Raw genomic sequence first — 25835 nt, 5'->3', positions numbered from 1 at the left:
CAGATTTGTCCCTGAAAGCTTCTGTTACCATTGTATTGGTTTGACTTACTGGCATGGTTCTGTAGTTGTGCATGGAAACAGAATATCATATGCTAATAGAAGTAGATGTTTATATGAATTTCTGTGATTTTCTAATGTAAGTCTGCATTGTTGTCCTTTGGATCTTCATGATCACTCAAAATAGTTTTACTTGTTTGTTAGTAGGCCTTGATGCTTTTTTCTTTATTTGTCATATCAGAATAAAAATTCTGATACAACACCTTACCATATATTCAGATACCATAAATGCCTTGCCAATGGAAAATGTTATGCTGCTCAAATTTGTATGTCTCATGCAAATTTGGAAGTAAGAAGGCAAACTGTAAAACATAAGTTTATGTAGTTTAATGAGCTGAACAAAGCAGATAAGTATACTATCAGAATAATTTTCTCTTGATTATTAATGATCATAAAAAACTTAATGCACAATAATTATAATCTGATTAGATCCAGATTTTCTTAACCAGACAGATTTGTCCCATTTGGTCCAGAGATTTCAATTCGTTTATAAATTATACCAAAATGTTTTAGATTACAGATTTCCAAATTTATTTGACCTCCCAAACAAATCAAATTTTTCAAACCTGGTAACTACAACAAATGCTATTGTTTCCCATTCTGATGAATCTACACCCTCAACAATGTGACATGCACAATGCTGTAAGAGTTTAGTTACTGCACCTTTGGAGGTTTGAAAGGGTAATCACTTGGAAATGTGATGTCAAGAAAAAAAACTCCACCATAATATGGTGAACCTGCAAAGACAGCAAAATTTTGTTAGAACTTGTGGCATATATGTACATCTTTTTCTCCCTTTATAAAACAGTCATTGGTTGTGTCAAAAAGAAATAGTCACATTACATGTGAATATGAAATGTAATAGAGACTTTTGCTGACCTATAATAAATCTTTGAAATTTGTATATTTTTACCCTCATAGGATAAGAATTTGAGTGCACCATGCAAATGGCACATATGGCACCATCGGCATTGTGATTTTCCAGTACCAATACAAGCGCAAACGAATGGAAAATGCACTTTCTAAGCATATCATGTCAAATTGGAGGCAACAGCAGTTGCTCACAGGCTCAGAAACAATTCGAGACAATGATTGATCTAATGGTAAATTGTTGTGTGCATGAAATCCATTACTAGAATTAGAGGTTAACAGGGATGATATAAATATTATAAATAGCTAACCATTCTCTTTAAGTGGCAGCTACAAAAGCAACTGACTGACATTCCTATCAAAACTAGCAATGCCATAAAATGCAGATTTTGCCTACTCTATCATCTTTTTCCTCAAACATTTTGAGATTGATGAAGGATTGTTGACTTAGCAAAAAACATATCCTTGTACCAGATAAAAGTGAAGTTGAACTAGTATATCACCTGTTTCCTCTCAAGAAGACAAGGGTATGCAAGCATCTGAAAATCAAACTTGTGCTCCAATTTGTACTACTGTACAAAAAGGCCTCAGCTGCATGAGAGATAATGATGAGTCAAGCTGTTATTTTCTCTTCATTCAAGAGATTATTTAATGTTCCTTCTCATGGGAAGATTGACAAATTTCAGTCAACTCAAACTTTATGGTCAACATCTTCTTTAGAGATAGAATGTCTAATGCAAGAAGATGAAGTTTTTCTTCATAAACTTGATATGGATTCATAGTTGGACAACAAACATGATCTTATCTTCAAGATTGACCCAATTCCTAATTCAATAGTTTCCATGTCCATCAAAGAAGAGGTACGTATTAAGAATTTAGTAGTTGATCAGCCTGTTAATGGGCCTGTTTGGGTTTATCCAGAATCCTACAAGGTGAAGTTGGTGGAGTGGTCCAAACCGAAGGAAGGATGGTATAAAATTAAAATTGATGGGGCATCAAAGGGCAATCCAAGACCGTCGAGGGCTGGATATGTGGCATGGGATTGGGAGGGCAATATTCTAGCAATTGGAGCCTCTAAATTATCGGAGGGAACGAACATTGAAGGTGAGGCACAGGTGGCTATCAAAGTGCTAAAACTGGCCAAAAAATGGGCCTTTCGAAAATACAGCTCGAAGGAGATTCTTTGATAATTATAAATAGCATTAAAAAAGGTGAAATCCATGCTTGGAATTTAAATAAATATGTATTCGTTGCCAAGCAATTAATAGAAACTTTTGATGAATTTGAAATCAGAGATGTGATGAGATAGGGGAATGACGTGGTTGACAGGTTGTCCAAATGGGCATTGACACTAAATGATGGGGCAAATAGTACGGTGGAGGATTTTCAAGATCTTGTGCTCAATCTCTGAGTTGGAAAGTATGCCACCATTTTGTTGTCCTCATTTTTTGTTTCTAGAAAATGAAGGACCACTACATGAAATTTTTGTGAAAAAATGAAAAAAAATTACTCTATGGCACACTTCTCGAGACAGAATTTCGACTAATCCTTGGACTAGCTTAATCCTTAGTCCATCCTCGAACTACGTTTCGAATTTCGTCGAATTCTGGGTTCTTTGCTATGTCTTTCCTTCAATTTCGGGTTTTAAAATCCCGACTGCAGGTGGAGAATTTTCTTCAAACTGCAAGTTTTAATGATATTCATTGTTTTGGTTGTTGTAGGGGAATTTTTAGCTTATTACATGTGCACTTTCATTAAAAGATGTTACTTGTAATTTGTTTTAAATTTTCCTTTCATTGTTTTTAATTTTTTATTGTTTTTGGTCTTGTTTAGTTAAAATAGGGATTTTTTGGCTCAATTACAAGTAAACTTGCAGTTTGGCCTAAAAACCCCTACTTTAATAGTTTTTACATGTAATAGGGATTTTAAATCCCCATTACATATGTGCAAGCATTTCTAACTTGTTGTAGGGATTTTATTTCCCTTTTACAAGTAATTAAAACTTGCATCTCTCTCCAAAAAACCTGATTTTATGCATAAAGTGCATTTTTGACAATTTTAAACTTGCAGTTTGTTCTAAAAAACCCAAATTTGCTTTGTAAGTGAAAAAGTGAAAAATAAAACTTGCTACTTGTCTAAAAAATCCCGATTTTGACTAAATATGAGGAAAAAGTGAAATTAGAACTTGTCATTTGTTCCCAAAAACTCGATTTTCACATGTTTATGCAAAATCGAACTTGCATTTGTCTTCCAAAAACCCGAATTGCAAGAAAAAAACGGTTTTTGAAGAATTCAAAGCAAATTTTTGTGGAGATCTTCTAGGAAGGAGAGGTGTTTTGGTTTCTACCCTATTTTCATGCATTCTTGGACACCTTTCACGCCATTTGGAGGTTGCATTTACTGGTTTTTGCTTCAAATCAGCAACCACGTTTTTTATTAATGCCACATTTTGGGGGATTAAAACTTCATCAAACTGCATTCTCCTAAATCGATTTGAACTCTCCTACCTAGGCATGGAGATTGGAGTTTTATTTGTGCCATTTCATTCGCTTTTGCTGCCACGTTTTTTCATATAAAACGTTTTTCTAAAAACGTGGCAAGGGTTTGGCATCTCGGTTTGTCTCTATTTATTGGTGTGTCTTCTCCATTCCAAAGATTGTTGCATTTTTGGAGAAGCATTTTCAGTTTGAAGAAAGGTATGTTCTCTTTCCTTTCTTTCCTTCATTTTATTATTTTCTTGTTTTCTTAGTTTTCTTTCTTAGTTGCATTTTTGAAAATGTGTTGTTCTTCCCCCAAAAATCGGTTTTTGTGAGAGAAATCTTCCCCTTGGTATGCAATTTTCGAATTGCATTGTTCTTCCCATATTTCCCTCTTTACTTGTATTCGGGATGTTTAATCCCGATTACAAGTTAGCTGGAAATTCTTGTTTTTCCCTTACGGTTAAGGAATTTAACCATTTTTGGTTAAAATTCCAAGTTGAAAAGTGTGAAATACCCCTCCCTTTCAAATTCGGGTTTTAAAAACCGGATTACATGTTGAAAAGTTCTTCCCATTTTCACGAAAATGACATTCCCGGATTTTCCCATATCTATCCATTCACATTTCCCATATCCGTACTTCCCATTTCCGTCATTTTCCGCAAGTCAAAATCTCATTTTCCATCCGTTTCTCTATTTGCAATTTTACAAGCATACTTGCATTCAGGTTTTAAAACCCCGATTGCATGTATATTCTTTCCAACTTGTATACTTGCGAAAATTTCCCCAAGATCCGAAATTGGTCAAAGTCAAGATTTTCCCATTTCTACATATTTCCCCACTTCCTCTCACAAAATCGTAAAGTTCAAGAATCAAAGTTTTTCCCATTTGGAGAAGGAAGAATGATATTTGCAGCTGACTATGATGTTGCCTTAACTCTTTTAAGTCTTCATCACAGTATTCCAGGTTCACAATCAATGTCAGATTTGTCGGCATCTCCAGCTCCAAAGAAGATGAAATACAGATATGACAAATATCAGAACAAGGTTGCACCTTCCCAGGTTTCTTCTCCTTTGGATTGCATCAGAGACACGGAAATAGGGCACGTTGATATGTCAGAATTCATCAAAAGGGTAGAAGATCCACAAGATAATAACTTGCAGCGGCTATTGGACAGCCATACTCACCATGCATCATCTTTCCCGGTGGCTGCCCTAGAACCTGAGTTTGTTCTTGCCTACACCCATCATTTTGACAAAGAGTCAAGAGTCATCAAAAATGATGATGGCGAAGCTATAATCCGTCTCGATGCAGATACAATCGAGAAGGTCTTCAGAATACCTCCCACACCTGTTTATATGGAAATCTCCAAAGAAAGTGCAGTAGAGTATTATGTGAAGAGGGAAAAAGATTGCAAACGACACATCAATAGGTGGATCCAAGAGCCACAAGCTTCCTTCTCAAGGTGGGCGAAGTTGTACCACTACGATTTCAAATGGGAGATTGGAGACACCATAACCCTTCTCAGCAGGATGATGGGCCTTGAGCATTCCAATGTCTTTGAGCCATGGATGTACCAGTTCATCATGTTCATACAGCAGTCTCATCACATTTCATGGGGAGAAGTCATCAACGATGCCCTGTGCGAACAACTTGCAGCAGTTCCTACCACCATGACCTTCTTCATGAATTCATATTTGGTATATTTGGCAGCATCACTTAGACACTTTCCAGGTCTTTCTACCAAGGGTGATCGCTCACTTATACCAATTTGGGAGTATTATGACTAGTTGTCGTTGAGACCCAGCAGACTGCATTTCAGAAGAATCCAAGATGCATTCTTCGGGTATTTCATGTGTCAATTTGACAGAAATCTCAGGAATAAGAGAGTATCAGATGAGGCATGGGACAAGGTGTGCAAGTATGGATGCTTGTTTTTGCAGTTTCCCACCTTCACCTATATGAGGATCGGATGCTATGGCGGTCAGCCATACATGCTTCCCAGATACCCAACTAATAAGATCATTCTTATGGAGTTGGGAAGACAGATCATGGCTGTCCACATTTTTCAGTCTGCTAGACACAAGGTTGGAATGGGGATCTCTACCACAAACCCATTGAAAATTGGCCGGTATTCCCTTGTCACATCTGTAAAGGCTAAAGCCATGGAGACTGAATTGCAGGAAATCAAGCTCAAAAGGTTTAAACCTAGAGCTGATTTTGATTACAGGGGTATGAAGGAGAAGATCAAGAAATCCTTTGTGTATGTACATCGCATTGAAGACATCTGGGTAAATCTCCACACAGAAGCTGAAGTCCTCAAGATGGATTACTGCAGGCTCACTGTTGAGCAAATTGTTGATTTGAACTTGGCGGATATCCCACAAAGGATGATTGATGACGAGCATATACTTGATCCTGAATACATTTCATGGAGGGTTGAGGAAGCTCCACTTCCTTTGATCCAATGGTTGCACAAAGAGTGCATATCCATCCTTGACAGATTTCAGCCTATCTAGGACAACACCAATGCATGGCTGAAAAGTAATGTTGTTAGACTTATAAAAATCAAGGTTGGTAAAGAAGATGATTCTACGGGGCCTCTTGGACGTAAGTCTGAGATTCAGGTTGACAACAAGGAGGGTGTTTCATCTTCGAGCACAAGGATCAAGTTGCGAGTCAGTCATGCAGTAGTGCTTCCTCCTGAGGAGACGACAGTTCGTGGGAAGGAAAAATCACGATTCCATGTTCAGGTAATTGATCCGGATAATCCAGAAGAGAGGCAGCAATCTGATGATGCTCCCAAGTCTCCAGTTTCAGACTCGCCTCATGAGATCATCCCTCCAGTTTCCATTGAGACGCCTCTTTCTCCTCTTGATTTGCTTGTGGATGAGTCTCCTCAGAATGCAATTCTCATTTCAGCATACGAGCCATCTCCTGATCATCAACAAGAGAGTGTGTTGGAAGTTCCTGAGGATATTCCTACTTGCATCCAGTTATCAGAAATTGATACTTCCACTTCTGGTTTTGAAGCATTCATGAGGCAATCTTCATGCCCATTGGTAATTGAGCAAACCGTGGTCGCTGTCCAAACAGATATTCCTCCCAGGATGACCACGGTGATTCAAATAGAAACTGCTTCTCCTTTGCCTACGGCTGCTAGTAGAGGGGAGTTGATGACTTTGCCTCCATGGCTTAGTTCTTTCACCCCGAAAAGGAAGAAGCAAGAAATCTCACCTGATGCCTTTGACTATCGGCAACTGAAACAGTCCAGATCCAAAGTTGCTAAGAAGGCCAAGACTATATCCAAAGTAACTGTTGACAACAACAAGATGAAGGTAGCTGAAATTGTGGAACCTATTGCAGATAAGCCACTTGACGAAATGTCAACTGTCGATTATAAGGTTACAAGGATAGAGTTGGGAAAACAGACGCATGAGGTCATTAAACATGATGCTCAGTTTTCTGTTGCTTCATTGGTGCAAAGGTGTGATGAGCTTCTAGCAAAGAAAGGCAAGCTAGAAGAGGAAAACCGACAGCTTATGGCAGTCGTTCATAAAATCACAAAACCTGCTGCAGAAGAGAGTAACTCCATAGGTTCTTTTAATTCCCAAGAATCAATTCGTAAGGTGGAAAGGGCTGCTCAGAAGGTACAAGCACTGGATTCCTGGGTTGATCAGCTTCATGGTCTATGTGCACAGGTAATGAAAGACATTTTTCAGATAATGTCTAAGTTGGAGACTATTGAGGAAAAACTGGATCAGACTTCTAATACTTTCAAAAAGAATCTATAAAGTGTTGAAGAAAGTTTGACAATCTGGCGTACCATGCCCCAACAACAGCTGAGTAGTTTGCAGGAGCATACCATCATCTCTTCCAGGATCATGTACTTGGAATTTGAAGAACTTCTGGAAAACAAGGCCCTTGTTCTTAAATCCCTCATTGAGGAGATCGGTGATGCAAAGAGATTTCGAGGCGAAGTTTACCGAGATATTGTCTCACATTGTGAAAGGGCCTCTTGTAACATAGTAAGTCAGGATGGAGAGCTGATTCTAGAAGAAGAAGTTCTTGCTGATTTACAAATGAGGATTCATAATGAATGGAGGAGCGAACAATTCTCAGCCTCTTCAATTCAGACATTGATGAAACACCAAGTCTTTCTGCATGAAATCCAGTCTATCTTGGATAAAAACAATTCTGCACTCCTCCGGTGTTATGACACTATTGTGAAGACCATGGTTGTTGCCAAGAACACCCATGAACCAAATCCCGAGGAACTACAAACGAGCATCCAGAAATTTCAAGGATTTGTCTCTTCACAAAATGCAACTTAAGTGTTTTTCAACACTTAGTTGAATTTTCTCTCTTTTGTAATCTTTAGTTGTAATTTTGTTTTGACAAGTTACATGTAAAAGTATTTTCTGTAAAAAACAAGTTACACATTACTTGCACTTTTGTAATTACATGTAAGGCAACTACAAGTTGTGTCCGATTAGGACTATAGTTGGAATAAGTCTTAGTTAGTTGGAATAACTCTTAGTTAGTTAATGAAGTCTTAGTTAGTTATTGATGAAGTCTTGGTGGTTGAGAGAATCTCTCAAGTTAGTTAGGATCCTCCCACCTTTTTCTCAAGACTCCTCTTCTATAAATACTTGAAGGGTCTATTGTAATTTTTATCTTTTGGAAAGCAAGCAAAAACTCTGCCAAATTTACAGCAAAAAATTTTTGAGCTTATGTATGTGAATTGAAGGTTTTGAAGAATAATAAAGAAGGATTACTCAAGTTTTGAAGTCTTTGAGCTACATGTTTGAGTTTGAATCTTTTTTATTTTTTCTATGCAATGTGTTTCTAAAGGAGCTTAGTCCAATCTGATTTGAAGTCTTTGAGCTACAAGTAGAGAAGATTAATTAAAATAGGAAAATCTCTAGAAGGAGCAACAAGTCTTTGAGCTTGTGTCTATTCTTGAGGAAAAATTATTGTTTGATAAGAAATAGCAGCAAGTCTTTGAGCTTGCATTAGTTCTTGTCTTTATGTTGAAAGAATAGATTATTCCAGTCTTTGAACTGTTATCTTTTATTCATTGTAAAATTTAGTATAGCAAAGAGTAGATAGGACTTCACATAATCAAGTCTTTGAGCTTGATATTGCTATCCCGTCCCGAAAGAAGTGACGGAAGTCTTTGCGCTTTCAGGAAACTTCATTTCCTTTCTCTCATTTCACTCGAAAGTGGTTACTGCTGTTCATATTCAATCGCTATCCTTTTTTGTGAAGAGAAAAGGATAGTCTTTCTTGAAAAAAGAAAAAAGATTGTTGTCCCATCCTATTTTATTTTCAAAGTTGTAGTTAGATAGGGGGAGCCTTCCCTTAATTAGGAGAGTTTTTACGCGTGTGCTGTGGTTGAAACCACAATTTTGTATATTTCCCCAAGTGTACAAAATTTTCAACCAGTACATTTTCAATAGGAGTTAATGAAAAGGTGTGGTAGCAAGGTGATTTAACATAGGTTGCCAAGGCAATAAATAAAGCCTATTGAGGATGCACTTGGTGATCATAAAGGAAGACGGGTGGCGATTGCAATACAACATGGAGGCCACCTTTACATTGACAACGCTGAAGCAACAACTCGACCTAATTATTGTGTTTTGTCATTCTTTTTTATCTCTGCTTCTAGTCAAAAAGAGTGAGCATGTGTTAGCTGTCGTAGATCAGGTTAGCCATGTGTGAGCATGTGTTAGCTATCATAGATCAGGTCCAAGTCCAGAGGCTGAAATCGCCAAACTCGACAAGTCCCGTGCCTAGGACTCAGCCAGCGGCAAGGCCCAAAAAGGCCAAAAAAAACAAACATTTTTTATACATTTTTAACTTCTTCTTTTTTATGTTATTTATCCTCCAACCCTAAAAGTGAACTTCATTTCATTCATTTGGAAAAATAGAGAAAAACAAGGGTGCATTGCAAAAAAACCAGCAAGGAGGAAGTTCAAGATTTCTTCCATTTATCACATTGGGGCTGCATTGTGTTTGGATTTGGTGCATCAAGAGTTGGATAGGAAGAGTTTGCAGCCCATTTCAAGCTTGTTGTAAAAGGTAAGATTGTTTTTTTGAAGTTTTTTGTTTCTTGTATGCAAAAATTTCATTTTCTATTCATTTATTTTGAAAGTTTTAAATTTTTTTCCAAAATCTTTTGTATGTTTGTAAATTTATTATGTTTTATTGCAGCAAACTTCACTTTATTATTTACCTCAACTTCAAGTTTCACAAAACTATCCTACAATGTCTGCTTCAACTTCTAGACCCCCCATTACAAAGGACCCTGCTTGGAAATATCATGAGGATTTTCCAGGGCAAGGAAAGGGGCAAACAAAATGTACATTTTGCAAAACAATATTCCAAGGAGGTATATATAGACTGAAATACCATATTTCTAGTGTGTGTGGACATGATACCGAACCATGCCTAAAAGCACTCCCTGAGGCCGTACGTGATTGTTATGTAGTGGTTGAGGAAATTGAAAGAAAAAAGAAACAAAAGGAGGATCAAGCGGCCATTGGGAGAGAGGCAACTTTAGGAAGAGGGACATAGTTAGGTTGTGTTGGAGGCCCTTCTTCCTTACCTCCATATCGTCCCACTCAGTTTGCTACTACCGGTGCTTCCGCTTCTACTTTTGTAAGTGGCAGTGCCATCGCCACTTCTCATGCTCCTAGCACTAGTAGTTGTAGTGGGAGTGTTAGCATTGGACCTAGGATTCATAAATCTAGGTTGGATACCTTCTTTGTGCCTTGCACTACTCCCGGGTCCCAATAGTCGCTTGAGGGCATGGGTTGAAACAAGGAAGTCCATGATGCCATTAAAATGGCAGCTGGCAGGTTTTGGGTCTACAACAGTATTCCATTCTTTACAGCCAGGTGAATGTTTTATAACTTTTATGTTTGATTGTTTTAATTTTTATACTTTGATTCTCTTTGTTTTATTTTTTCTCGTACATACTACATAGTACATAGATGATAGAACATACTTAACTTATCTTATTGAATTTATTTGTGACAGGTCTCCTTATTGGCAAGAAATGGTTGATGCCCTTATCATATGCAGGGCAAGGTTCAAAGCCCCTACTAAGAGTGATTTGAGGGGACCCATTTTGTCTCAATTAGTGAATGATGTGAAGAAGGAATTAGATGAACAACGCCAGATATGGAGCACTAAAGGTTGCACCATCATGACTGATGGTTGGACAGATAGGAGAAATAGAATTCTCCTTAATTTTCTTGTTTATTCCGCAGGTGATTGATTAATTTTAGTTTCATATAGTCTTTAATTTTTTATTTTTTATTTAATGGTTTATTGAATGATCATTGACCTAGCTTTATTTATTTATTTCAAGGGGCACCATTTTCATCAAGTCCATTGATGCCTCCGCCCATTGCAAGAATGCCACCTACCTATGTAAGCAGATAGAGGAGGTGATTGATGAGGTGGGTGAGGAGATCGTGGTACAGGTGGTGACCAACAATGCAGCAAATTATGTTGTTGGGGGTAAAATTTTGATTACAAACTAATTTTGTTTGCAAATTAATTACTATTTTGTACCTCCATTAATTACAATTTACAATGCAACAAATATGTTTATGTAGGTAGACTATTGATGGAGAGGTACCCATCTATAGTTTGGACCCCATGTGCTGCCCATTGCATTGACCTCATGTTGGAGGATATTGGAAAACTCCCATGGGTCAAGAGATGTGTAGAAAGGGCGAGAAATGTATGCAAATTTGTATATAATCATTCATGGGTGTTGGCTCTTATGAGACAATACACAGAGCAGAAGGAGTTGCATCGTCCAGGAATCACAAGATTTGCCACAAATTTCATCACATTGCAGTCCATGCTTAGCTCTAAGTCGGCCTTGAGACGTATGATTGTTGGTGGAGAGTGATCTTCCTCATCCTATGTCGCCACCCCTGCAAGAAAAAATATGGTAGACTGCATTTTTTATGAGCAAGACTTTTGGGTCCCTTGTGATGAGATTGTGAAGGTAAAAAATTTATAAATTCTACAATTTAACTTTTTGTTTAATAACTTATTATATGTATTCTTTTATTTGCTCATTTTTCTAAATTACACTATTTTCAATTTTGCAGTTTGTTAAGCCCTTGGTGGTTTTGATGCGAGTTGCGGATGGAGAAAAGCTCGCAATGGGTTGCATATATGAGGCCATGGATAGGGCGAAGGAGGGCATCAAATTCGTCTATGGAAGAGATGAGAGCAAGTATGGTCCCATTTGGGAGATCATTGATAGGAGATGGCATTATCAGCTTCATAGGCCCATCCATGCAGCAGCCTATTATCTGAATCCGGCATTCCATTTTATCCCTTCTTTCAAGGCTGATGTGGAGGTCCTTAATGGGCTATACTCGATCATGGAGAAGATGGCACCTATTGGTACTACTCAAATAGAGCTTATTCGAGAGCTACAATTGTTCTCAGATGCACAAGGGGAGACCTTCTCTCGTCCTGTCGCCAAAGACGGTAGGACAACTATGATGCCAGGTAAAAATAAATTGTAAGGCTTAATTTTAGTTTTATTGTATATTGTAACTTGTTAAATGAGTTCATGAGTGAGACTGATTTTATTTATTTTTCTCATTTCAAACTCATATCATTGGTGGAGCTTCTTTGGCCCAATGACACCAAATATTCAGAAGTTGGCCATTCTTGAGCCAGCCATGCAGCGCATCTAGTTGCGAGCGCAATTGGAGTATGTTTGAGCACATACACTCCAAGAGGCGCAATAGATTATCTGTGGAGAAGATGAATGATCTCGTCTTTGTTCACTACAACCTCCGCCTAAGAATGAGAAAGAATGCATTAGTTGACATCTCTCCTATCATTCTAGATGAGGTTGATCTTGAAGCAGAGTAGGCCAATGAGAATCAGACAGATCCTGCGATTCCTGCTGCTGTCTTTAGTGATGATGACACTGATTGGATCGACCAGGTAGATATAGAGGCTAAGGCTATAGCCATGGCAGAGGAGGAGCAGAGAGCACGAACAGAGACAGAAGATACTGAGAGTGACACAGTTGTTCCTAATGTTGGTGAGCATGGCATGGTGTCACGGGGAGTGACTATGGCTGCTGAATCGTCCAGGACCTACCTTATACACCTTCGTAGGGGGCCAGGGCGAGAGGGTGCACGCTCCTCTGAGCCATAGGCTTGTAGTTGTATTTACCTTTGGTATTTGTGTGGAACATTTGATGATGATCATATGATGACATGGATTTTTTATTCCATGAGTTTTGTAATATTGTATACATTTGACAATATTTATATATTTATGTTTGCTATTTCCTTCTGCTACAATTTGCGTTTATGCTTATGTGATTGATGTATACTTGTGTATGTAATCAAATGAGCTGAGTTTGAGGATGATATTGTGTCTTTAAGGTGTATTCAATAAAGGGTGCATGAAACAAGTTTTAAATCTTTAAAAATCTCTAAATTTCTTGAGTTTTTCACTTTCCCGAGTCCAGCCGAGTCTAACTCCGAGTCTCGAGTCCAAGTCGGACTCGGCCTTGCTGAGTCCGAGTCCCGTTTCTTTGATTCTATAATCAGCAGCAGTGATCAGCAAACTATCGTTTGGAAGACAGCGAATCATCCTAAGGCAGCGAACTGATCTTGAAGGCAGCGAATCATACTTTTGTGACTGCGAACTGTTCTTACAGGCAGCGAACATCATCCTAAGGCCACGATATATCATTGAAGGTAGAGCGAACTTCATCTCAGAGTCTGCAGCCCTTCTTGTGACAGCGAATATCATATCTATTGCAGATAAGTTCACCTTTGTATATTTGCCCTAGGTTGAAGACATTATACTACTGTGCATAGCTTGCTGATTGCTTCAAGTGTTGAAGCTCATTGTAAAGATACTGACTAATTATTGCATAACAAGATCTGAGATTTATAGCTGGGTTTTTCACCTCTTCCCAAGGTAGTTTGGTGTTCCTAGTGTTCATTATTTTGATTTGATATCATTGCTGTCATCTGTGTGATCCTAATTTATCAGTCTGATCCTAAAATTAACAGTTTAGAATAGTGCATGTGACATGTGGTGGTTCTACATAAACATATGAACATATCTAACATCAAAAACCAATTATTTAATACACTCCATTTTTCCCATGTCCTTGAGTGTAGTGTCATGGCATGCACACAAGGAGTCCACCATATATGTTTGTATGATCTACCTCAAACAATTTCTCCTATGTTTTCCGCAAATAGGCTAAATCTATTGAAACTACACCACATTATCAAGACCAACCTCTTCAATAGTATCTCTTAAGGATTTGAAACGAATGCTCGACATCATTGTAGTCCTCATCAACATCAAGGGTCCTCTATACATGTCACCATGATATTGATGAGTGAGCAATGCCTAATGTCGGTGCGTCCATCCATGACAATGCAACATCCACGTTTGACCCATGTGGCCTTCATTTTCTCCATTAGATTCTTAATCTTGGAATAGTTCTTATTCAAGATTGTGGTCCTCAATTTTGTCTCCCCTAGTGGCACATATGAAGGCCTACTCTTAAAATATTAACCACGACCTCCTCATAATAAGGAGAGTGGCCAACATGGAATGGAATGTCATTGGAAAAGAAGAATTTGTCAATGGCATTGTCTAGCTCATTAAACCACTCCACCACCAAGTTAGGAATATTACGTGTCCCTCTATGCTTTCCCTTAGGCTCTATTGCACTAGACAAAGAAAACATGGCTATTGGAAAGTGCAAGTACCCATCACTAGCATAGTAGCAAGTTGTTTGTCTTCACCAATACTAAACAACTTATTTATCTCTATCGTCTAGTTAAGTGACAATTGGCGACACATCCCAACTCTTTGCATGGGATGTGAAGGAGATGCACATTAATTCTATTACGTTACCTTGGAATCCAAGGCCACAAAATGCAATATTCATAGCTTAGTGCCACCCCTTGATGTGTCAATCTTTACTTGTATTTTAGTAGAAAATTGTTTTAAAAAGACCTTCTTATGAACCTTGGTATATTATTCTAACATTTGGGATGAGCAATTGAAATGAGCATTTCCAATAAATCTCAACTTCTTTTACTTATTTTGTTTACATAAATAATAAATTGCAACTTCTTTTACTGTTTTTTGTGCTTAGTTTCCAAATATTATTTTAATACTTGTCCCACTAACATCCACGAAACCCATCCTCATGTATATCATCTCTAACACTCAAAGAAAAATTGCTCTTAACCAAACAAACAAAAAATTGGAAAAAATCATGAGTAATTACAAATCACTGGGTTTGGCAATTTTTCCTCTCAAAAAATCACAATATCATAGAAACTCACCAATGACCATTTTTTCCCGAATACTCGCCATAAAATTGCAATAAAATCAGCCAAATCATGTGCAATCACAGGTTATACTAATCTTTGACTAGTTTTATCCATTTTTTTACTTCAACAAGGGATTTGTTTATTGAGATAGGATTTTATTACACATTTTTTTTTCAATTGATTCCAAAGTGTTTTATCTTGTCTACATTTGTTTGGAAGCAGAAACACCAACTTCAAGTTTCAACAATTTCTTCAGATTTCAAGCTCCGACTTTGGCTCCTCCATCACAATCTCATCCATTTTCTATTGCAGAATCCATACTCCATTCTAGTTCATAGTTAAACTTGAATATAGCAAAATGTTTATATGGGTTTGAACTGGGAGTATTTTATTACAAGCTTTTCACAGTGGTAGTTAAAAGTCTGTCCCCTGTAACTGTCAAATTTAGAATCTGCTTCCACATCATATGTTCATTTTTTTATGGTGTTGAACTGTTAGTAGTTGAAACCTGGGATGAGCAGGAGTAGGGGACATCAGAAAAGATTGTAAGGGCGTAGTTAAGTGTAATTATGCCATAACAATAAGCGATAACAAAATATTGTTGCCAAGGTCTATGCACCACCTATAAGGTCTTAAATTAGTTATGGCATAAATAAACCCTGTTCTAACGATAGCAAAGGGAAAAAAAATCTTTTCTTTTTTTCCACAAGGTAAACCAAAAAGAGGACCCCCAAAACTGTATATATCAAATGAATTGCATGTTTCTCAAGATCCAGAAGATCCAAGAGAAAGATCCATCTGTAAAATTCTGCATGGTAAGAGATTCATGAGAAAACTTAGGATTAAATAGTCATAACAGGCAAAAGACCAACATCAAATCTAAAAAATAACACCTTATAGTTTCTCAAGTATAACTGACCTGCTTTACAAATCAAATGAAAATAAAAGTGAAGGAACACAAACAATCTACTGAGAGGGGGGGGTGAATCAGTGGATATAAAAATTTGATTTTCTAAACAATCAAACACTAATAACAAAAACCAAGAATGTCAATGCAGAGAGATTAAACACACAAGCACACAAAAAGCATACACATAACACCAAATATACGAGGAAAACCCACTGTGGTAAAAAACCTCAGTGAGAAGAGCTACTAGAGTCTACTTCTCTAATCCAGCCTCACAATGAAAGTATCTGATTACAAATGTATGGGCACCAACCCAAAGGAACACCAATCCCTGGTTTTATAGGCACCAACCCCAAGGAACACCTATCATTGATTTTATGGGCACCAACCCAAAGGAGCTACAACCCCTAATCTGAGCACCCACTCAGATGAAATACAATAATGATGAATTTTTGGTTATAGCTAAAGTACCTTGTTACAAATGATATTTTGTAACTCTCTGTATTGTTCTACACTTGAGCATACAACTGAGTTCTCTGCCTCTGCTGCTTCAAACTCTATGTCTTCAATCACTCACTTTCTACATGTATTCTCTATTCTCATCACAGTGTCTTTGCCTTCATTGATCCTCACACCTAATCACTCTGTGTGCAATCTCTTTCTGTCTTTCTCTCTCACTGTGTTTTGTACACACTCAAAATTCTCTCTTCTGTACCCGCTCTCTACACACCCTCGGTGTCTTGCATTCTACAATCTCTTTGTGCCTTCTGCACACACTCTCTACACTCTCTCTCTCTGTCATCTACAATCTATCTAAATGATAGTCTTCTTCTTACTCAAGAAATCTCCTCCCATCCATTTTAAATTTACTCTTCTCGAGCTGCAAAGATTTGATCTTCCACCTACCTTGCAAACTGTTGGCCACCAACATTAAATGCACCCTTTTCCATCTTTTGTTTCAAATCTCTGCGTTCAGATTCAATCAGACATCCAACTACTATTTTTAGTAGCTTCACCTGCAATTGTGCCATGTAGACGTTCATTCCATTCTACATCTCGAGGGAAAGGGCAACCGACAAAGATATATAAAAAAGTCTCTTTGTGCAATACAAAGCCTCTTCACCAAATTCTCAAACTAGACAAAAGGAAACTCACCTCAACAAGCAACCTTCATGTTTAACACATTCCCGGGTCAGCTTGATCAACAGTCCTATCGGACTATCATGGAGACTTCAAATGCTTCTCCCTGATGATCTCAAGTCTCTTAGATGAGGCTATATTCTACTCAAACATTGAACCATAGATGTGACTCCAACAAGCTCACTTCGAAATCCACAAGTCTCCTCAATGGAGATCCATGCTTCACTTTACCTTGACTGATCGGTGAGACATACTCAAGTCACCTCAACGCCCACTTCACACACAGGCCTCACTTCATGATCAATGTGACTTGGCCATATCGGTAAGACCCGAATCGGCTCACCTCGATGGCATAGTGTCTCCTCGATGACCTTCCACAACACTTCATGTTGGTGTGACATCCCCATATTGGTAAGACAGAGATTGACTCTCACCAAAAAGCTATGTCTCGTTGATACAACTTGCACTAAGCAGGCTCCAAGTCGAGAAGCAAAACCATGTGAGCTATTGCTCATATGACCAATACACGCCAGTCCATAAAAGGACTCAACAATGCAACCACACTGTCGATGTGGGATAAATGATAAAAACATTAATTGCACAGTCTGATCTGGCGGCCCGAATGCCTTCATCCTCTTTGTTATGTGTTCGAATAGTTGCTTCCCAATGCCTTGTTCAACCCGTGCTCAGTTTGTCCAACCAGCCCAAAAGCAATCATCCCTTTGTGTCTACTCAATCAATTGCTTCTCTATTTGACTCTCTTCTTTGCATTGTCTCTATCAAGTTGCTTCATCTTGACATGCATGATCATGTCATCAATGCACCGTGTTGACATCAATGTGCATGACCCACTGTGTTGACATCAATGACAATCCAATGCCAACAAAAAGCTATCCTTAATGAACAGAAACTAACTGCATTGTGTGATTAGAAAGTTAGTAATAAAAATACAGAAACAACTCCCACACTTTTCCGGTCAATCAATCCACAGGCCACAGTATAGCACTGACCTTGACGAGACTGATCATGATTCTAAGTGGATTGCAATTGACAGTGTCCTTCTCCACCCTAATTTTTTTGATACCCTACTGGAGGCCAACATCGATATTGATGTTTTTGAACTTTGAATAACTTGGGAGAGGCTCTGACCAAGAAGCTTTATCATCAGGACCTGCAGCCCTCTAGTGTAGCTCTCTTTATAGAGGCAACAGTTATTCGCTATGTCTGATTTTTTAGGACCTTTTTACTTAGTCTGTAGTTAACTTTTTACAGAGTAGTTTTAATTAAAACTTTAAAAACTACTAGTATCTATTTATCATTTAAGTACCATGTAGTATGCATTGTGCAATGCAATGTAATCAATGATATGAACATAAATGAAAGAATCTATATTCCACTATGTCTGGGCTAAATCCTCATTTTTATTTTCTCTCTATTAATTTTGAAAAACAGCAGGTTTTTTTCTTCTTTTTTGTGTTGTTCTACGTTTTTTGAAAATCCATTTTTTTCTCTTAATTTTTTGGTTTGCCGATTGTTTCCCTAAAAAATTGCAAACTGATTACTCCCGTTTCCTAATGGTTAACGGGAACTCTCCAAGGGGCATCATGTAGTTAAGGATTTTGCACTCTGAATTTCATGGTTGAGTGGATTAAGAATAGCTGATTGAGGGGATAAAGGATTTTCTAGTATACAGTCTGTTGAGGGGATAAAAGATTTCTTTGAAACAGTGAGAAGGAATATTGAAAAGCATACTGAAACATGTAAAGGGAAAGCTGATACAGAGAAAAGAGAAAAGCAATACCACATTGTGATCTAGTAAAGGTGTATCTGTGGAAGGAGTGATTTCCCAAAGTTCAATTTAAGAAAATACAAATGAAGAAATTTGATCCATGTAATATTTTATGGAGATAGTAGCAGTTCTTGTAACGTATATTTGTCAGAAAAGCAAGACCAATTCCTTATCTTTAATATTGCTCATCTATGTGATAATAAAGAGAAGGAAATCGTGACTAAAGCCAGCAGATGATCACCCTCTGAGTTGATCAAACGATTTTCCGCAAAACTATAAGAGCGATTTGAGAAAATCTTAGAATTAAAGATGTCTGCTTTGCCTTCTTTGGCATGAACCTAAGCATTTGATCAGGAGGGCAGACCTTGCAATAATTGATGCTTCATGCATCTCCGGCGCAGCACTACAGTGCCTTACCCCGGATTTCTTAAGAAGAATATTGTCAACAACGAATGGTTTAATAGGAGGCTTCAGAATTCCAGTCTGGAAGACTTCTTGCACGAGCATCAATCTCAAATTTTAACAGCAGATGGTAATTATTAGAAACATGCATTGTAAAGTTGTTTAAAAGTATGATTATAAGAATCTGTTAAGTAGAGGGCCAGTTAGAGGTTGAGTTACTTCTGGGATTGGGAGAGCTGTTTCTGTGTATATAAGATTAGCACAGCTGATAAATTAAGGCAAATTCAACTGGACATACATGCAAATAGGTTTTTGAATTACCTTGAGGACCCAAAATGGTAGAAGTCCACTGATACAGATTATCGCCTTTGGGTCCGGCAGAGCAGAGGGAGAGATCGTTGAGCTCAGCCAGGTCTTTTTGTATTCGTCTACCCGATGCTGACACCGACGCCCTCATCGCCCATGGACTACCGCCTCCGCCCACCGTACCCATCCTCATTACTCACCCTTACTGGACTTCTCTTCATTTTTATTAACACGCCTCGCAAATAAAAACTTCGGCCCCGGTCTCTCCTTCATGGGCCACCTAGTGGCTAGCCCCTGTTTGTTCTTAAAAATAGAAACTAGCAATTGCACCTTGGTGTGCAATGGGTACGTCGAGGAGGTGTGGAAGGTTAATTAGTATAAATTGTGGTTTTTTTTGCATACATTTGTGTAGTACACGAGGTCAATTGGTAGGTCATTCAACAAATGATTTTGTTTGTGCAGAAAAGGTCTAAATTGAAAAATGATAGCTTCAAATCAATTATGCATCCACTTATAGGGATCCAAACATTTTGGAAACAAATCCTTTAAATCAAGAGAGATAGGGATAGAAAGAGGGATTAATAGAACTTGGAGAAGAGTGAGAGAGTAAAGGAGCTAGAGATGGTGATGGAGAGAGAGAGAGAGAGAGAGAGAGAGATGGAAAACTAAATATGGAGAGATAGAGAGGCAAAGAGATATAAATATAAATGTCTAGGGAAAGGGAGAGGGAGAGGGAGAGGGAAGGAGATGGATGGATCTAGAGAGAGGGAGACATAGATATAGACAAGGGGGAGAGAGGAAGACATAGGTTGAGATGAACATAGAGCACAAGAGGAAGAGAAAGACAAATGGATAGAGATAATGAGAGAGGGTGGCAAAGAGACATAGAAATTAATAGGGAGTTAGAAAGTGAGATATAGAAGAAGAGGGAGAGGGAGAGATAGAGAGAAATAGATGGTGAGATGGATACATATTGAAAGATAAAGGGCTCAAGAGAGGTAGAAATATAGAGAGCGCTAAGGAGAGAGAGAGAGAGAGAGAGAGAGAGAGAGAGAGAGAGAGAGAGAGAGAGAGATGGTAATAGAGGTAGAGAGATATGGATAAAAAGAGATAGACGGAGGAGTGGAAGGGAGATAAATAAATAGAGAGATAGAGATATAGGCCATGAGAGATGAAGTAAGAGAGATAGATAATTCAAGATATAATAATAATAGTAAAACTTATATTTTGAGCTATTGGAATGGATCTTCCTAAAGGCAATGATATTTAATGACACTAATTTGATTTTCTTTTCTTGGGATCTATAGGTAATTTTTTTCTTGAAATATGAGATGCACAGTTGAATATTAAACACCCCTGGGGACCCTTAGAGAAGGAGAGATAAAGAGGGAGAGAAAAAAGGGGTAGATAGATGGAAGAGATATATATAGATAGAAAGAGAGATATAAGGGAAGAGGGAGAGGCAAAGATAAGTAGAGATATAGATGGTGAGATAGGGTGATGGAGATATAGAGACGGGAGGAGAGGAATAAAAAGATAGAGAGACATATAGAGTGATAGATAGAGTTGGAGAGAGAGGAAAAAATAGGGTGAGAAAGGGAGGGACAAATAGAGACATATAGAAAGAGAAAGTGAGAGCGAGGTTGAGATAGAGAGATATAGGGGATAGAGAGGGAGGAAGGCAGAGATGAGCAGAGAGAGAGAGAGAGAGAGAATGTTGCGCAAAACACGTACCAAGTTGACTAATAACTTCTTGTAGGAAGGGGTGGGGATTTTGGAATTTGAATTTTAACTTTTGAACTGTAGTTTATGTCCCACATGCAATGAGATCAATCCTTGGTGGCTTGGGAATTATATTGGGTAGAAAAGTGATTGTCTTAGGTTAGGAATGAATGTACAAGAGTTGGTGCGGATGTAAGTGCATTGATGAAGGGCAAATGATGAATGAGAGAGAGAGAGAGAGAGAGAGAGAGAGAGAGAGAGAGAGAGAGAGAGAGAGAGAGAGAGAGAGAGAGAGCGGGGGGGGAATAGAGATGGTAGTGGCAATTCTTTAGTGCTGATCTTTTTAACATATAACAAAATATTTTTTCACCTTGAAAGCTTTGTTTGTTTTCATTTATCAAAATAGGCAAACAATATGATTGACATCTATGAAAACATAACGAAAATAGACATCATCACATAGTCATTTTTTAATATTGTTTGATAGGATGAATTTACATACTTCTTTTCTAGAAAATTCATAAAACTTGGGACAAATTGAGAACTATATTGCACTCAAATATAGTAATTAGTGAGTTGTCTAAGTAATTTATTTTTAATTTAACATTATATTTTATTTATATTAGATATATTATATGTTTAATATTTATGCATGTCTCTTATATACAAAATTAATATATGATTGATATTTATTATCATAGATTATGTTCCATATAATATATATTATTAGACATAAATATAATTCAATATAATCAATATATATTATACTTTTTACATATAATACTAATTAAAATAATAAATATATTATACATTTAATATTTTTAAATTTTTGTTTGAAAATATATTAAATATTTTGAAAAAATATATTGAAATTATATTTATTACTATGTACACTCTATAGAATTATTCATTATTAGACATGTATTTTTAATAATATGTATTTCATAAATAATATTTATTAAATAAAAATATAATATTAATTATTATAAACATAAATTATATAATACCAAATATTAATTCAACGCACGTAGTTTTTCCACATATGAGTCATTCCATCTTCAATATCCATGCCAATAATAAAAATGTTAAATTACTTATTTTAATTATACCGATTCCTTAAAGAAGGTGATCAATTTATAATGGTGAATTCTTTGAAAAGAAAATTTAACAAATATTTTATCTGACTTATTTCAACGTCGATATTATGATCCCAAGTAAGCAATTTCAGAAACTCCAAGGGTCTTTTAGATCTTTTGAAGCAATTGCAGCCAACCAAATTTATTGTTTGGTTAGTCAAAAAGATTCGATTTTTTTTTACTTATGATTGTGCATGGAATGATTTTATCATGCGCTAGCCAGCATGGTCGACTGCATAATTTTCCATGGATCTGAATAGATATTTTAATTTTATCATGTAATTTATTGGTATGTATTAATTAGATTTGATATAAATTATCCCAAGACATTTGCAACTTCAAGAACTTCTTACTGACAGTTCTGACTGTTTACGATAGTTGATTTGATTTGATTAGAAAATCGTACTCCATTCATTCCATCAATTCAATAAAGGACAGTGTAGGGTATTATGAACATTGCATGGTAGTCCACGATATGTACTATACATAGTGATGCACTAATTTTTGGCTACTACTTATCTTGTGACTTATCTTGTGACTGAAAACGATGAACAATCAGGATATCTTGCATCGTCTTGCATCCTTTTTTAAACAGTCTCTACCGTTGATTTTGAAAATCTAGGAGGTCCATTTCATAGTAGGAGACGCCTTCAGCGTAATAATGTTGTTGTTTTTTTTTACTTAATAGTCAAGGAGTGTTCCTCCAACCCAGCTCTAAATCTCTTAGGGCAAGACTATTCCCTTCCGGGATCATAGTAGTAATCCGCAAACTACTATCATCAAATAAGTTTAGGTGAGAGAATCAATCTCGAGATCTATATTAGAAAATGAAATGGAAGAGTTTTAATGGCGTCCACTAGATCAAGCAGTCTAAGGGACCAAAAGTTACATCATTAACATTTTCAGATTTATTTCTTATCAACTCTTCTATTATAAACCTTGACCAAGAAGCTTGCAAATTTTTTAAGTCTTGTCTCCACAAAAAGCTCATTTAGACTACCTTCAAAATATTTTCCAACCACTTACGGATATCCTTATATGATGGTGTCACTTCATTTTAATAGTGTCTTTGCTACAAATGACACAAATTCTTTCTTCCCACTTTTCTGGGGACAGTCCATCTACCCATTTCACATCTAAGGTAATGAGAGTCAGTCCTCAGCTGTGCAATTAAAATTTTAGCCTTACCCTTAATTGCAACCCTCAAATAGGTTTTCTCATTATGCTTCCATGTGGAGTTGAATTCTTTGACATAATGTGTTTTTTTTTTATCATTATGTTTTGTGCATGTGACAATTCTAATCTTGTCTAACACCATCTTTTTTATTCAATGTTAGTGTTGGGACATTCATGTCAATAAATGTCTCATTTGTTCATCATGTTGTTGTTAATAAATGTCTCATTTTTTTTCAAGTCTTCTTCCTACGAATTAGCTCCCCCTCAACAACCATTTTGGGCCAACAATGCTTCTCTGTGCTTTCAACCTTTTTTAAGTAACTTAGCAAAGATGATGCAACTTCAGTACCCTTTGCAAACATGGACGTTGTTGAGGGGGTTTGACCCCTACATGTTGAGGAGGTGGTAAGGCCTCCTCCACGAGGGTAAGCCCTTCCTTTACCCTGTTGTTTCTCCTTGCATTTTTGCATTCATTGTGTTTTGTATGAGGTGTGTGTCATCCGTCCAGGATCATGTGTGAGGATTTATGAGCCTCTATGGGAGACTCTTTGGGTGGTAGGGCATTTAATGTCGAGCACCCATTGACATCTCTTGATGCAATCGCTGGTAATAATGATAAGTCTTTCAAATCGGCCCTTATTGATTCGCCATTTTCAATACCTTGTGATGCCAAGTTTGAGGTTCTAAGTTCCTTTGGTTCTGAAGATAATTGCAATGGAGGAAGAAGAGCTAAGTACCTTGGTTCTCCCCTGCCTACATTATCTATCATTTCGAATGATTGTATGGTTAAGGATATTGATAATGAGAAGACTAGGTTAAAAGATATTGTAAAAAATTTGGCGGTCGTGGATATTGATAAATGCCCAGCTAAAAAAAAACTAGATGAATGGTTCAAGAATGTTTAGGTTAAAAAATTAGGGTTTCACATTTCATTTTGTAGAATGATTCAGAAAGGATTATTTGTCATTTTTTTCAAAGACGCCAAATCTCAGGTGGTGTTAGTGCATAAATAGTTTTGGTCTATAGGAAGTTGCACATTTAGGGCCCTCCGCACGATGTTGTGCATGACGAGATTCTTGCATTATCCTATCCTAAATGGGTGGTGGTTAAAAGTCTTCCTTTAGTTTTGTGGAACTTTATTTCGTAGTTACTTGAACCCATTGGGAGGGTTATTAGGGTTGACAACTCTTAGTCCTTGGTTCCTCATTAGGACACTCGAGTTCTTATCTCGATTAACCCAGCCAAAGATATTTCCCAGGTTTATTGAGATTAATGTTGATAATTGTTCTATATCCCGCCTAATTGAGACCCTAGGTGGGATTAATGCATGTTTTCTTTGTAGACGTGAAGGGCATATTAGAAAGAATTGCCCTATTTTAACCACCTAGAATCCAAATGCTTCCTCCAATATCACTAAAAAAGTTCACTCTGCGAATAATAATGGAGGTAATGTGGCTTCTCTGTCTAAGAATGGCCATAATAATCACCCTATTGATGAAGAAACTTGACTCTCTTAATGAGGCTATTAAAAATGTGGCTTCAAACTTGGTGGTTGAACTTCTGGTGCTTAATTCCTCTGCTAAGTTTGGGGCTTTCACTATTGATGCCCCTCTGCACTCGACTATTGTTGAGGCTATCACCCAAATTGGGGATTCTTAGAAGGACTTTAATCATTTTGTAGTCCCCAAATCGCGTAGGACTAGAAGGAAGAATGCCCACCAGTTGGCCATGGATGAGATTAAAGAGTTCATTAAGAACCATAAGGGAAGCACTTACCTTGACCCCCCTAAAAATGGCTCTTGATTTATCCCTATGGACGATGATTCCTGTGCTACCCCACCTGAGAATAGGCTTTCTAATGGTAAAAATAATTATGTGGTTAAATCTATTATTAAAGGATTTGAGGATAAAGAATAAGCCAACAATAGTATGGCTAGATTAGGGGGAAAGATCTCCCTCATGGAGACCTTAGATGCCCTAAAGTTATCTAATAACTTCGATATTCTTTCAAAATTGCACTCTAAGAAATATACTCCTAACATGGAATCAAAGGATCCATGCATCTGAGGGGTAGATCTATCCGCTCCAACCCCCCAGGCTATTATTTGCCTTGTGCTTGATACCTCTAATCTCTAGGATTTATCTAATACATATAGTGCCTATTTTTATATCATTAGTGTTGACCCTTCAATTAAAGACTACCCCCGATAAGACTCTCAACCTTGTCGTGATTCCTTATGATGCTACTAAGATGAGAAACTATGAGGATACCCTCGAGGATATGTGTTTTGAGTCTAATATTGAGGCAGAGTTGATTTCTAACAAATCGATCACTAGTGGGGAACAAGATTTTGAGCATAATGAACATGGGAATAATGATCCCAACAATATTGAAACTCTAGTGCCTGCTGGTAAAGGCATGCTCATCCAAGTTAGACACAAGAGAGGGAGTCCTAAAGGTTCTAAAGGTAAAATCTCCCCCCTCCC

General features: G+C 37.3%; 1 protein-coding gene across 1 annotated transcript in view; it reads right to left on the bottom strand.

The window, feature by feature from the left end:
- LOC131066314 (uncharacterized) overlaps positions 1 to 19572 on the bottom strand; it is a 36564-nt gene extending 16992 nt beyond the window's left edge. Inside the window, exons 1-2 of the mRNA XM_058001047.2 lie at positions 19330 to 19572; positions 721 to 794 (exon numbers count right to left, since the gene is read on the bottom strand). Of these exons, the coding sequence (XP_057857030.1) occupies positions 721 to 794; positions 19330 to 19507 (252 nt within the window). The 5' untranslated portion in view covers positions 19508 to 19572. The remainder of the gene's footprint in view (positions 1 to 720; positions 795 to 19329) is intronic.
- Positions 19573 to 25835: the final 6263 nt, after the last annotated feature.

Source organism: Cryptomeria japonica, chromosome 8 (genome assembly GCF_030272615.1).
Source record: "Cryptomeria japonica chromosome 8, Sugi_1.0, whole genome shotgun sequence".
NCBI classification, from domain to species: Eukaryota; Viridiplantae; Streptophyta; class Pinopsida; order Cupressales; family Cupressaceae; genus Cryptomeria; species Cryptomeria japonica.
The sequence above is the reverse complement of the archived record's forward strand: the minus strand, read 5'-3'. Positions and strand labels throughout refer to the sequence as shown.